This window comes from Coenobita brevimanus, chromosome 108 (genome assembly GCF_032717465.1).
Source record: "Coenobita brevimanus isolate Jiangsu-jjx chromosome 108, ASM3271746v2, whole genome shotgun sequence".
Taxonomy (NCBI): Eukaryota; Metazoa; Arthropoda; class Malacostraca; order Decapoda; family Coenobitidae; genus Coenobita; species Coenobita brevimanus.
The window spans coordinates 900,844-915,232 of record NC_137061.1 but is presented as its reverse complement, the minus strand read 5'-3'; the positions used below and the strand labels follow the sequence as shown (position 1 = coordinate 915,232).

Below are 14,389 nucleotides of genomic sequence, written 5' to 3'. Positions count from 1 at the left end.
CCATCAACTGTGCTTCCGATTTCGTGTATAATATGATAAGCGTATGATTTGTGTATGATATGTTCATGTATCACTCTCATCTTAAATGACAGGACCAACAGCCTAGCCCCGGGCTTCTACACTCCTCGTGGGGCAAAGTAGGATTGGATGATGGATGGATGGATGGATAATAATATTCGTGTATAACTGATACGAAATCAGACACACTGTTGACAAGTACGTTACCACAGTACGATAATGACCTCAGAGTCGTGTGCCACGACTACAGGCTCATCAATGTGCCTAAAAGTTATGCTATTTTTTAAGTGAAGTCAGGTAATAAATAAATCTGACTAGCAACCAATGCAATTCATACCTATATCAGAATGAAGGCTCAATGAACTGCCTATTATAAAATGTAATCAACTGGTAAAATTTATTAGTAACCAAGGAGATTCATTCCCACCTCATACCAGAGGCTCAGAGAATTTCTTAACTTACCATTTAAGAAGTGCGAGTGGCCCAGTTCCGTCAAAAGAAAGAAAGAAAAAAAAAGACTAAACCCCGTAACCACTTCCCCCAAAACATTAATTCCGTGTGTGACCAAGGACATGAGTCAAGCTTTTTATCCGAAAAATATAAGATTATCACCAAGCAACTTTAACAGTGAGTACCTATACCAAAAGTAAAAAACTTAAAATAACACATGCCTTTAGAGGAAAGCCACGAGGGGAAATATTAAACGGAAAGAGATAGGAAATCCTCCGCACCCGAGCGTCATCCTGTGTCGCCCGCTTTGTTCGGCTGTGACCTCTTTGGTTCCTTATTAGCCTATCTTTAAAATAAGGTTATATTTATTATTTCCTTTGAAAATTTGTAGAGTAGTATATAAAAATACATAATAGTAAAATTTTCACATCTATAAACCAATTTTTAATAACAATTATGAAACCCTGGTTATGGTCATAGAGAACATGCGGACGTTTTGTTTAGGAAAGAAGAGCGAAACCCACGCAAATCCACGTAAAAAAAATATCGCATATTCTTATGGCATTTTCTAGGATGTTTGGCTTATTTTAGGGCTTACTGAATGTAGAAAAAATAACAGTTCTATATTATCCACTTCCAATAACAGAAATACCTTGTGAATGAGGCAATTCGCGCTTATAAGAACGCTTTACAGTGAATAGCTTAATGAATCCATCCATCCGTCCATCCATGGCTTAATGAATACTGAACATTTATTAGGCATCTGACAGAAACATTACATTTTCTAAATAGCAGTGCCGATTCACATATGAATAGTCCAACAATCAAACACGCACATAAGCCTCATTTTTAACGTTGAATGAGCTATGTATAACGTGCAAATTTATGTCTTCATTATTTTTATCACAAACTATATAACATCCACCGCGCTTTATGAACATTATTTTTTCTCTAGTGTTCCATAAACTGGCTTCCTTGAATGAACGTTTTGCAGACTTGAGTAATCCTGAGTCAATAAAGTCAAGGACGATCGTAACAGAAAACGGAAGATATGATGGCTAACTTTAGTGCATTTATTCTAACCCGCCACACATTCACCCCCTTTCTGCTTAGATTCGAGGATTAATATGATTAGCAACCAAGGAGACTCATTCCTACCCCACAACTAAGGCCCACTACGGCTTAGTATTAAAGCTGTGAGTGATCTACTTTTGTCAGGCACAGACAAATCACCACATACTGTAGTCTGTCCCCGTGGTTGAAAAGTGGTTAGAGAAATCATTTACTTTCTGGAAGGACGGGATCGTTCGAAACCAGACTGGGATGGGAAAAGTTTGATAATTATCTAAATTTTGTTCAAACAGACTTTGCTGACTTCCCATATCCCGTCTTCATGTAAAATATGACCCCCGGTAATACCAAAATAATACCCTAAGCATGCATAATATGGAAGGTGGTTATTAGTGCCGGAGTGGGGACGTGTAAAGGTATGTAGCATCTAAAAAGTTTGGTCAAAATCAAATCAAAGTTGATTCAGGTATTTTGTTTACACACACACACACACACACACACACACACACCGCTCGCTGGTGCAGTGGTAACGCTCTCGCTTGCCAACTGGTGGACGGGAGTTCGCGCCTCGCTCAGGTTGCGAAAAGTTTCACTGACGAAGTGGGTGGTTACTGTCCCCCTTGAGCAAGGGGACGGGTGTGTGCGTGTGTGAAGGTCACAGCTTTCCTTAGATCGGACTATATGAGCTCTCAGCTCCCTTCCGGGAGAGTAAAAGCTGACGATCACGACCATCAAGACAGTGATCCTGACCGACCCGGTGAATTACAGTATCCTCTCTTCTTATGTACTCATCTTCGTCGTTTTGCAGTTTATTATCCGTGGCTCAGTGGCAGAAAGGACGATAATATGGCCAAACATATTTTCTATTTAACTTCTTCGTGACTAGCATCATATTCTAGTGCTAATCTCGCACTGCAACTTAGCATTCATCTTGAATGCTGAGCTGTAAGAAGAGATGAACATTAGAATATGGTGCTAGTCACGAAGTGTTGTGGAACGGATGCAGGGCCGTGGAAATGGGCTATAAATAGATGAAATTCTCGATCAAGTTAGAGTGAAAGAAGTACAGGACGAAGGACTAAAAATGAACATCCTTGCCTTGGCGTATATTCAGCCAGGAGGAACAACCGCACACTGACTCTCATTCTGCACACTTAAGCGTGTGGTATGAGGAAGTACACACTTACAAGGAGGCTTCGTAGAGCCTCTTCCTCACCGATTGTTTATACGGCTTCGTAACACCTCTTCCTTTGTGATTTATTAAAGATGAAGAAAAGAGGAACAGCGGCACGTGTTCTGCACACTTCAGCGTGCAGCACGATGATGTACACACTTACAAGGTGTGGCCTGGATGGGACGGGAAGCTTCGTTGAACCTCTTCATGAGCACACTAGGTCAAACGTCAAGGTTACAAGCCATGCTCACAGCTGACTTCATTTTGTCACCTTGATCTTTTGCGGGCTAACAAGCAACACCATCAAATAGGCCTACAGTACTGTTAAAACTGGATCAAAACATTTCGTTTTCTCATGGCCGGAATTATTCTCACGGTATCCATGAGAATAATTCCAACTCTGCTAAAACGAATAGCTTTTCTTCGATTTTAACTAAATATCGTGGAGTTAATGGATGATACAACGTAACTCACTAATTATAGGTCTAAGCACAATAGGTCATCGATCAAGGTTTCATGGTAAGCACAAAGCTGACCTCGCCTTGTGACCTTGATTTTTAAACTATTGTTCTCAAAACTAGTCAGTTAAGTTATGGGCTACCCAGTGCTTGAAACAGGCCAGTATATTTGGGAGTCACCACCGTCGACAGTGGCGGCCTTCCAAGTGGGTGGGTGGGGGCAGACGAGCGATCCTGTGTGTGTGTGTGTGTGTGTGTGTGTGTGTGTGTGTGTGTCATCTTCACAGTCTCCCCTGAATCCCTAGTTGTAATGAGGCATATTACTAAATTTTCTTGCAAATGAAATGAACATAGTCGTTAATTAAGTAGGAATATTTAATGTTTTCGTAACATAAAACCACACTACAGAATAAAACTAGGGTCGCTAAAAATCATGTGAGAAGTCTGGGGTCAATAACGCAGACTTAGTGACATGAGTTTTTTCCGCGTAATGAACAATGTTATTAGGCTGCAAGTGAACTGGTGCCTCCTAGCTTAGAAGATGATATAGGTAACGTCTTGAGTCACTTTCTGAATTATTCAATAAGCTTACCCTCGTAACAACAATGAACATATTTTATTTGAGAGGGTCTTTTTTATGACCCACGGTGGGTCCTTCTGCATTGCCTATATCCACGGATCAACACTGTAATTGAGGGGGCCAACCCCCCCCAAGGATTTCGAACAATGGACAGCAGCTCACTAGGGTCTGTGCTACAGGTACAGTACAGTATATACACCATGTATGTACACCAGGCTGTGTGCTACAGGTACAGTACAATATATACACCATGTATGTACACCAGGTTCTGTGCTACAGATACAGTACAGTATATACACCATGTATGTACACCAGGCTCTGTGCTACAGGTACAGTACAGTATATACACCATGTATGTACACCAGGCTCTGTGCTACAGGTACAGTACAGTATATACACCATGTACATACACCAGGCTCTGTGCTACAGGTACAGTACAGTATATACACCATGTACAGACACCAGGCTCTGTGCTACAGGTACAGTACAGTATATACACCATGTATGTACACCAGGCTCTGTGCTACAGGTACAGTACAGTATATACACCATGTACAGACACCAGGCTCTGTGCTACAGGTACAGTACAGTATATACACTATGTGGGGATCCGGCGTCCCCTTGTGGTAGACAACGCCTCCCCAGGGTCGGACCAGAGGCCTTTCCATAGTGAGGTGCAGGGAAATAGAGGAGATCTGGGGAGGAGGTCGTGGCACCACCATGTTTAGGCTCCTCCTCCGTCCCAGGTGGACAGAGTAGGTATAACAAATGGTTGTTGTATCTCATTACCGGTCTTATGATAACACTATCAGTAGTATCATTGTTATAATATTTACATCCACGAGACAATACTCTTTATCTTCTCTGTATCAGGGTCTGCTTAGAGAGTCTGTGAGCAGGGAAGGATAATAAGCAAATATTGTGTCAATTTACCTACATTGTAATATACTCTACCTGCTTTAACCTGCCTAAAATTGACGAAAATCTATGCCAATTTACGGTAAAAGAACTACAGATTTTATATTGACAGTGGTTGTGTTATCACTGTGGGAGATAATAGTTATAATTCACATAACAATGACGCTTATCTTTGTCAGGGGCAGTTTAGTGTGTCTATCAGCAGGAAAAGTATATTGATCAGATTCATCGACCACTTACATCTCTCTCTCTCTCTCTCTCTCTCTCTCTTCGTTTGCACAAGCAAGATAAAGTCAACAGCACTGTAATGAAGTTAGAATGAAGTGAAAGATGACAGACTAACGCGTGCTTAAGAGACTCCTTCAAAGGTGGCACCAATTATGACCGGACGGAGGAGCTGCCAGGGTATACAATTTCCCTCTGTCCCGTGGCTGTCCCACGAATGGAGGATGAAGGACAGAGGAAGATGGGAAATTTCAGTTTTCAGGCCACTGTGTTCAAGTTATTGCTGCTACTGCTACTACTACTACTACTAACACAAACACTTCTGCCACTACAAACACTACTGCTACTACAAACACTATTACTACTACTACTACAAACACCACCATTACTGATACTATTTACTACCCCCACTTTTCCTTCCTCCTCCTCCTCCTCCTTCTTTTTTACTAGTACTACTACTGCTACTGTTGCAGACTGACGAGTGGGTGCAACCAGCATGAAAAAGTTTGCAAGGCATGAGAGAAAATGGATCAGTAAAGGAATGGCTTAAGGAAATGTGAATTACGTATGAAACAGGAGTAACCGTGGTGTGGTTGGTATCGTGACGGGTTAGGGGTAGTAGTAGTAGTAGTAGTAGTTGTAGTAGTAGTAGCTGTAGTAGTAGTAGTAGTAGCAGAAGTGGTAACAGAAGATGAAAAAGAAGAAAAAGAACTAGCACCAGTAGTAGCAACAGCACCAACAAAAGTAGTAGTAGTAGGGGTGGTGGTGGTAGCAGTAGTAGTGGAATTAGTAGTGGTAGAAGCAGGCTACACATGAAATTATCAGTAGTAATGGTAGCAGCGTACGGACTCAATGGATGTGAAGCATGTCGAAGTTTGACCTAACCCTGAAAAATCCTATAAAAACTGCGTGAATTATCTCAGGACCTGAACTATTTAGTGACTGGGTTGAGACAATCTGTGTAGAAATCTACCATTATAGAACAATAGTTTAAAGGTCAAGAGCACAGGGCTAGGTCAAACTTCGAACTGTCCTTTGACTTTTAAGTTGTTGTCCCGAAAATAAACAAAAAGGGGGGAGGGGGGATTGTCATGGACTACCTCTTCAACACTTTAACCAAGTATGGTTAAAATCCGATGAGACTCCAAGAGTTACCTCATGACCAGAACTATTCTCATGGTAGGTAAATGTATGATCATGAAGGGGGAAAGTACTGATAAAACAATTAAAAAAGCTACTAAAGATTCTTATATATATATATATATATATATATATATATATATATATATATATATATATATATATATATATATATATATATATGATAAGTAGGGTTATCTTCTTGTGCACAGGTATTAAAAAACGGCATGACATTGAAAATTAGAGAACTTATGACCATAAAACACTAAAAAGCACAAAAAAATAGTGATAAAATAATAGAAATGTCAATAAATATAATAAACAGGGTGGTCCTCTTGTGCGCAGGTTTTCAAAAATGGCGCGGCGCGGGTGGAGTGCTTCCCGGATGGGCCACCAGGAGGCCACACAACCTTACATTTCTCGTCATCCGGGGAGTCCACCGCCATATTTTCTATTTTTGCATCAGTGTCCGTTGTTTATGTGACCTTTTTAATTTTCCCTTGGGGGGGGGATAAGATTTGGAAGCCACTGTTAAGCACCAGTTTCTCCTTAGTTTCCCATTTTGAATTTTTTGATTTTGGAAAAGAGTGAGAGAGTGAACGAGTGAGAAAATATTGGAGTGTGTCTGTGTCTTTATCATCAACTACCTGCTGCTGTCATCGCCCACTTTCCCATAGAATATTCGCCATGTCAAGCCAGGGCAGTGCTGGAGGGGAGCCTAATACTGAAGGTAAGGGGGGACCATCTTTTTTCCCGTATTTCGAAAGTTAATTAGATTTTCAAGTTCATGATTTCAGGGCTTAGTAGTGAAAGTTGTTGCTGGTTTGTTTTTATCTGAGGGAACTGGACAACCCCCTAAGCTTAATTGAAGGTAAGGGGGAATATTGCCCTTTTTAGTCACGTATAGGAAAGGAATTTGATTTTCAGACCTGATGCATTTCCTGCTTAGTGCAAGTGTAGTGTTAGTGTCTACCTCTTATTTATGTATTTTTTTACCTGATGGAACTGGATTCCTCACATAACGAAATAACTAAATGGTGATTGCATGAGAATTAATGTCACCTGTTGGGAGTTAGGATTGAGTCTCATAGGTTTTAATATGAGGGAACTGGAGGCCACACGATGAAATACGTAAATTGTGATTGCATGAGAATTAAAGTCTTCTGAGTTAGGAATGAGTCTCATGGGTTATTAGCCAGATCAACCTTCTAATATTTACGATTGACCATCAGCCCGACTGGAAAGGGTTAGGGATCTTTGTCGTGCCTTGATTGTTAATAACTTACTGAACTTTGTCAGGATATTTCTTTCATCATCGAATTCAGAATATTGTACTCAGTGACCCTATTTTTGTTTCGAATGGATCCATGTTATGGTTTTTACGTGATCTTGCCATGATTTGGACTATTTAACCAGCATGACCTTCAGGTATTCCATTATTAAACTGAAACAACATGTACCGGTAATACATAGTGACCACAATTTTTGTTTTGAATGAAGGTCTTTTCTTGATTTTAATTTGTTTTACTAGCTTGACTTAAATATTTCAGGTTCCTAAACATTTCATGAAACTTTGGAGCTGATTGACCTGTGTCTTTATTCTTGTATTTATGGAGGAATGTAGAGGAGTGAATTTGACACTACAGTATGTTGTACACCACTAAAATAAATCCAGGTAAATAGCAACGTTGGGTCTGGTTAGTACTTGGATGGGTGACCGCCTGGGAACACCAGATGCTGTTGGCATAACGTTCTCCCTATGTGTCAAGTGGGGTTGGTGGAGGATTAGTGCCCCTCCCTGTAAAACAATTAACTCTAAGCCCTTGGCCACCCCGTTTGGGATACATGGCGTCCGGCAATGAATGAATGAATGAAAAATACCTAAATGAATGCAAATGAAGGATTGGGGAAAATAATCCAAAACAGATACCCAGTTGAAGAATACACTAAGTTGAAGCTAAATAATTATTAAACCTAATGAGATTGTTTGCCCACATTGACATATTCTTTTATTAAGCTGTTAAGAAAACAGCTCATACTCGGTAACCTCTGTTTTTAACTTCTCTGCAGGAATATTGAGAGTATTGATTTAAAGTTTCGGATTATTTCCTGACTTTGGGTATAACTATGCCTTTATTAAATTATAGCAGAAGAGTTCCTACCATTCCATTATATAACTAACTCATTATTACCCCTGTATTTGCACTCTACTTTGGGATAGTGAAGGGAAGTCTTACCTTGAAATTACTGGGCATCTGACCTTAAATATTTCATAATTAAGGTGTGATGTAAACCCCCACTGTTCCATTATTAAACACAGTCTGTAGTACTGCAAGTTTTACTCTGTAGACAGGGATACTAAACTCAGGAAACCATTTACAGTGCTGAGTGGTAACCACATTGGCATAACCAACCCATATGTGTTCCCGACATATCAGCAAGTAGGTTGGTGGAGGGTTAGTTCCCCTTCCCGCAAAACAACTAACTCAAGAGGCAAACGACCACCCCATATGAGATTATGGTGTCTGGCTATAGGTAGATAGAAAGTTCAGCTTGGAAAGGGTACAGGTATTCTAATGTGGGAATTTGAGCTGGTATTTGACAGTTAAAACTGCTGCTTATTAACTTTGGTCACTGAAATTTATCACCATGTTGTGTTTAGAAAAGCATCTTCTGAAATTTGTATTTTAATTATGCCTGAAGAAAGAAAGGAGGTCATGATGATGCTAGCGTTGTTGAATCTTGTGATATGCATTTTACACTCTCTCATACATACAACCTCCCAGAAACACCTCACAGGGTGTAGTAACTGCCAGCCCCTTTACGGTAGGCTATACACATTACTGCACAAGGTCATGGGCCACTGTTGACCTCAGTAACCTTAACCTTATGCCTTAACCACATTGTCGCTGGCCATTGGATTGAATCTCTCTCTCTCCTTTTCTTTTTTCTTTTTCTTTTTTTCCTACAGCCCCCTTCTTACTGTCAGTCAGTTTGATTGTACCTGTCTGAGAAGTATATTCCCTTTTAGCCAGTTATTGGTTAACGAATGACTGTAAGATATGGGTAGTAAATATATCCAGTCCATATTCAAACAGTCCACTTGCAGCTAATCTGTTTACCTTCACATAATGATTTTGCTCAGTAGAGAATGAGTCACAGGAACCTGAAAGTATTATTCTGTTAACACTAACCCCATCATGGTGGAGGCCTTTCTGGTATTCATTTCACTTATGTCCAAAGTTATTTCAATTGATGCTGAGTTATAGGAGCCTTGGAATGTTAATATTATAACCATTAACCCTCTCATGGTTGGCACAACTCTAGTATTCATTTCTAGCTGATCTTGGATGGTTTTGGGGACATGGGAGTGATTAATAAGAGCCAGAAGATGTACCGGTAAGGTGTTCTTTGCACCAACCATTGTTTTTCAGTGAGCAGTTTTGCCTCCCCCCCCCCCACACTTTTTTTTATTTTTTTTATCACAGTACCATACTAGGGTACTATATACAGTATATTCATTTATTCACAATTTTAGATGCTCTCCAACACAAGTACACATGTCCATATCGCTGTATCTGCATCTGTCTATCCATCTAGCTATCCTGTCTATAGCCAGATGCCTTAATCATGGAAGGGATGGCAGCAAATGATAAACCTCTCCGTCACTCTGTTGTTAGTCATCAGTGTGCCCTCTCCAACTCACATCCCTCTAATTCATATAGCTACCTCTCCATCTCATCCTTGGTTTCCCTCTTCCCCTCCCCCTCTCCAGCTTATTTACTCACACTCCTAATCAGTTGCTCATATTCCATTCTCATGTTCCTTTCTATCATTCTCCATTTTCTCTTGTTTTCTCTTCTCTCATTCTCCAGTGTCTCATTTTCTAGTCTCATTCTTCATTCTATTTTCCAGAAACAAATGAGGAAAGTCCTGATAGGTGGTCTAGTCAGCAGCAGCAGCAGCAACAACCTCAACAGCAGCAACAACAAAACCAACCACAACCACAATCACAGCCACAGCAGCCACAACAGCCAGACAAAGAAGATGGGAGTTGTGGTGGCGGTGGTAGAGAATCATCATCTCCCACGGCCAAGACAGAAGAAGGGGAGACATCTACCTCGTCGGGAACCTCCAGGGTATCAACCCCACATTTGGATCAGCCGTTATTGCGCTATTCAAAGGTTTGTATTGGTGTTTTAATTTCTGATTGCGTGTCTGCCCATCTATCTGTCTATTTATCTTGTGAAAATTGACCATATTGGGAACCTGTGGAGCACTGTATATATCTACCCCCATGTGTGGACCAACCATTATACTGCTACTCAAAAGTGGGTGTCTTGCATCTATTAAGTGTCTTCAGTGCTTTAAATTTTGTTTATCTGCCTTTATCGGTACTGTTATTTAACTTTAAAAGTTTACCTCAGTTGTAACACCCGTCAAGGTTCTACCCTGCATTTATCATAAACTTTAGAAAGATTGTATCAGGATGATCAGTTATTGCATTGTTTGTTTCTCAGGAGGAGCTGTTAGCGCTAAAAGATGCGCCACTGTCCCAGAAGTGGCCAGATAGCCTTGATGCTGCTTACGCCAAGCCACTGGGTCGATGGGATCCTGAGCGCTGGATTAGGGCAGCCCACGATGACCGCCGCCCTGCCCCGGTCCCCGCTCCAGCGCCACCAGGCCCCGTCACAGCCAACAACAGACCCGAGAGACCACCAGACCTGGAGCTGAAACGCAGCAGCCGTGACCCTAGGGAGCGGATTAAAGTAAGCAAAGTATGGCCTAATGGGTCGTGACATTAGCCCATAAGAGTTTGCATCTGATGAATGGTAAGGATTTTGTACACAAATAATGCCACTTAGAGGGCAGCAAATGGTCACTGCTGCCTTAAAAATATCAAAGGGCAAGGTCAGAATGGGGCATAGTTCTTCGATGATGGAGGTATGCACTCTGAATGTTCTTGTTATCTGTCAAGGTAAATTTTATAGAAAAATAAGTGAACAGTTGATAGTGGTGTTATCAGTGTAGCTATGTATATTAAGAAGTGTTGAAATATGTAATCTGTTTTTAGCCAGAAGCCATAATCCTGAAGGGTGTTTCAGGAACAAATGACACTTGTTATTGTTTTAGCATCAAGAGGAGCAAGATGGGGTAGTGTTGTCGCCACAACGCCGCAGTTTCAGTACAGGTTGCCACGGCCTACAGCAGTCCTCTTCCACCACAAAGCGTCCAGGTAATATTTGGTAGCATTGTGAACAGTGTTCCCCACTTAACTTGTAAAGTACTATGACTGGCGATCATCAGTTTGCAAATTTGTCACGTAGAGTCCTATGACTAATGATCATAGAAGGTCTGTCAAAAACTGCTGAGCACAAGGCCAGCCCCTTTTATGACATAAATGGCTCCTACCCAATCAGAACTGGGGGATGAGGTGGTGGGAAGGAAGATCCTGCCCCCTCACCAGGTCTGGGGGGGAACTTCCCCTAGCACTTCACCTCCCTCTGGCTGATTGGATACAGTCTGCTTTGTCCCCTCCGACCCTAACTACTCACCAATACCACATCTCCATCAAATGGGGGGGGGTGTCTCATGCTGCCCCCCCCCCACTCCAACCCCCTCCCCCTATCCATCCCCCACTTTATATCGAATGACAGCAATTTCCCTGCTATGATCGCTTTGTGTGTTTTCTCCCGCCATAATACCCCCTCACCACCTCCCCTGCATAGGGGGTGTCTCATCCCCCCCTCACCCCCACCAGAGACCCCCCACCCCACCTCCACCTTCCTCCCTCCCTCCCTCCCTCCCTCCCTATGCTTTGTCTAGAATATTATGTGGTAATTTCCCTGCCATGATCTGTCTACTCACTTTTTTTTTATTTTTTTTTAGTTTGGGAAGGTTCTGTAGTGAAAATTAGGTTTTTGCCAATTTTTTAAAATTTGGAACAAAATTATGCTGAACCCTATACATACTTTCATCAATAGAAAGTGAGGAATTGCTATATTCTGTGTATAAGCAATTTTATGCACAAAATAAGCTCTATAAAGTAGATATATATTCAGATTCCCCTACCACGGAGCGGCCCCAGCGTGAGTCCCATCGTGAGATACCAGCCAAGAGGATTGGGTCTGGCAGGATATCTCGGCGGGATGACCAGGAAGCCCCGGTTGTGCCAGGAGATCGGAGTGGCCGGGGCCTGCCCTCACGCCGGGATATGGACCGTGGCCGGGACAGGGATGGTGACCAGCGCAGAGACTGGAGAGCCAGGCCGGATCACTGCTATGACGCAGATAACAGGTCAGTGAATTTTAACCTGATGGACTTCTGGCTGCAGTTGTCCTTCTGTAGCCCACCAGTTTTCTTTTGGGAGATTGGGTGGGTGTTGAGAGGTGATTATATTACCAGGTAATGGAAATACCTGCTAATATTGGTACTACTATATGAAGGCATCAGAATTCAGCACTTCTTTCATTTCTTTGCTAAATTGGTTGTATTATCTCATGAAACTCCTGCTTACTCATTTTGGTTATTTCTTTGTCTTGACCTCCAGTGTGCCAAGTGCAGTCCGGAAAGACATCATTAATTTGATGCACTCTTTCTAGGTTTCTTTAGTAAGAAGTTTTGCAGGTTCAGAGCCTTTGGTGCTTTTTTTCCCCCGCCATTAAGAAAAAGTTTTGTGAAGATATTACATTATGCATATTTCTGCTGCTGTGTAATGAACCTACTTTTATTCTAGCACAAGTACATTCTTGACTTGCTTCAGCAAAAATTATTTGCACAATAGATGTGAAGAGGAAGCTTATATTGGACGAGTGTGGTTTCCATATACTGTAAGTAATTGTAACCATCATCAGCACTTAACCCACAACATTGTCATGGCAGGTATGACAGTCGGCGCCAGTTCTTTGAGGAGGATGAGGGGGATAAACGAGGGGACCGGCGTGACCGAGGTCGCTACAAGGAGTGCAGGCGTCCCTCGCGGTCTGAGGAGGATGAACAGCCCGAGTGGTTCACAAGTGGACCTACCAGGTACTGTTGTTTATGCTTAGTGAGGCTGGATGGTTAGCAAATGGAGAATGTGAATGCTGTCAAGAGTAGTTACGAGGGCACTAGGGCTGCAATGCAAGTAGAGAGTGAACTAAGTTAATCTTTCAGTACTAATGTTGGATTGAAATGGATGTAATGATTATATGGATGTGTGTGAAAGTCTTTTGACCAGTACCCTAAGATGGTTTGGTTATGTGGAGAGAATGGAAAATGAAAGATTGATTAGGATACTGTATGTTTATTAGGTGGAGGGAGAGACCATGGATGAGGAAGGTTACTTATTAAGGGAGGAAAGAGAAATTTGGGAGGCAGAACTCAGTACTGGTAGGGATTGTTGGAGAACTGTATCACATGGCTGTATATGTAATGCAGTAATTTTCCTTTCAGTCAAAATGAATACATCGAACTTGTTGGCTTTGATGACATTCCTGAGGAAAACAGCACATCGACCAAGGCTCAGAACAAGAGGGAACGCCGACGCTCCAAGAAAGATAAAGAAGGTGTGAGGAAGTGCAGAGTCTGAGGTTGTTTTTGTTGTTATGGTGTATAAGTGTGAATGTTTATGTCTGTAGGAGGGGGTCAGGATTCATTGGGCTGGACTGGTGAGTAAACAAGTTGGTGGCCCATTTCGCTGGATGTGCTTTTGATTAGGTCTCCCTCTGTTGAGCTTAATTCTTTAACTGCTTTCTGAACCCTGCCTCACTCTATCCTACAGTCAGATGGGAAGGTCAAGATGATGATGATGACAACGATGATGTATCCAACAGGTGGAAGGAGCAGAAAGAGATCATGCAGCATTATTCCCATTATCATTTGAGTAGATCAAAGATTGATGGATTAGTACAGGAGATAAAAAAATAGATTACGATAGTATTTTTATAACAGTTGGTGGTAGCAGGAAAAGTTTACACTGCATCACCCCAGTTATCGTTGAGGAAACCATTGATTGACGGGTAGGTAGGTGAATATACAGATAGCTAAACAGGTAAATAGACTAATGAATAAATTTTTTTTTCCAACAGGTGGTGGTAGCAGAAAGGGGTCACGCTGCAATACACCCATCATCATTGAGGAAACAATAAGCAGCACCTCACCCAAACCACAACAGCCTGAGGAACAGCAGCAACAGCCACAGCCACAACCCCCAGTGGAGATCGTCAACGGGGGGGACATCATACAACGAACCCAACCAACCGTCATTGAGCCCCCAGATGCTGATCTCCCAGGGTTCAATATTGATGACTTCCTTGGTGATATTATTGGATATCCTGGTAAGTTCATTGTGATTCTTATAGCCGTATGCTTAAA

The 14,389-nt window shown here is 41.8% G+C and overlaps 1 protein-coding gene across 1 annotated transcript in view; it reads left to right on the top strand.

The window, feature by feature from the left end:
* Window positions 1–6,721: 6,721 nt before the first annotated feature.
* Window positions 6,722–14,389, top strand: part of LOC145416918 (uncharacterized) — a 43,384-nt gene continuing 35,716 nt past the window's right edge. Inside the window, exons 1-8 of the mRNA XM_080285777.1 lie at window positions 6,722–6,764; window positions 9,950–10,218; window positions 10,555–10,803; window positions 11,168–11,270; window positions 12,097–12,331; window positions 12,917–13,063; window positions 13,469–13,581; window positions 14,104–14,356. Coding sequence (XP_080141903.1) covers window positions 6,722–6,764; window positions 9,950–10,218; window positions 10,555–10,803; window positions 11,168–11,270; window positions 12,097–12,331; window positions 12,917–13,063; window positions 13,469–13,581; window positions 14,104–14,356 — 1,412 coding nt within the window. The remainder of the gene's footprint in view (window positions 6,765–9,949; window positions 10,219–10,554; window positions 10,804–11,167; window positions 11,271–12,096; window positions 12,332–12,916; window positions 13,064–13,468; window positions 13,582–14,103; window positions 14,357–14,389) is intronic.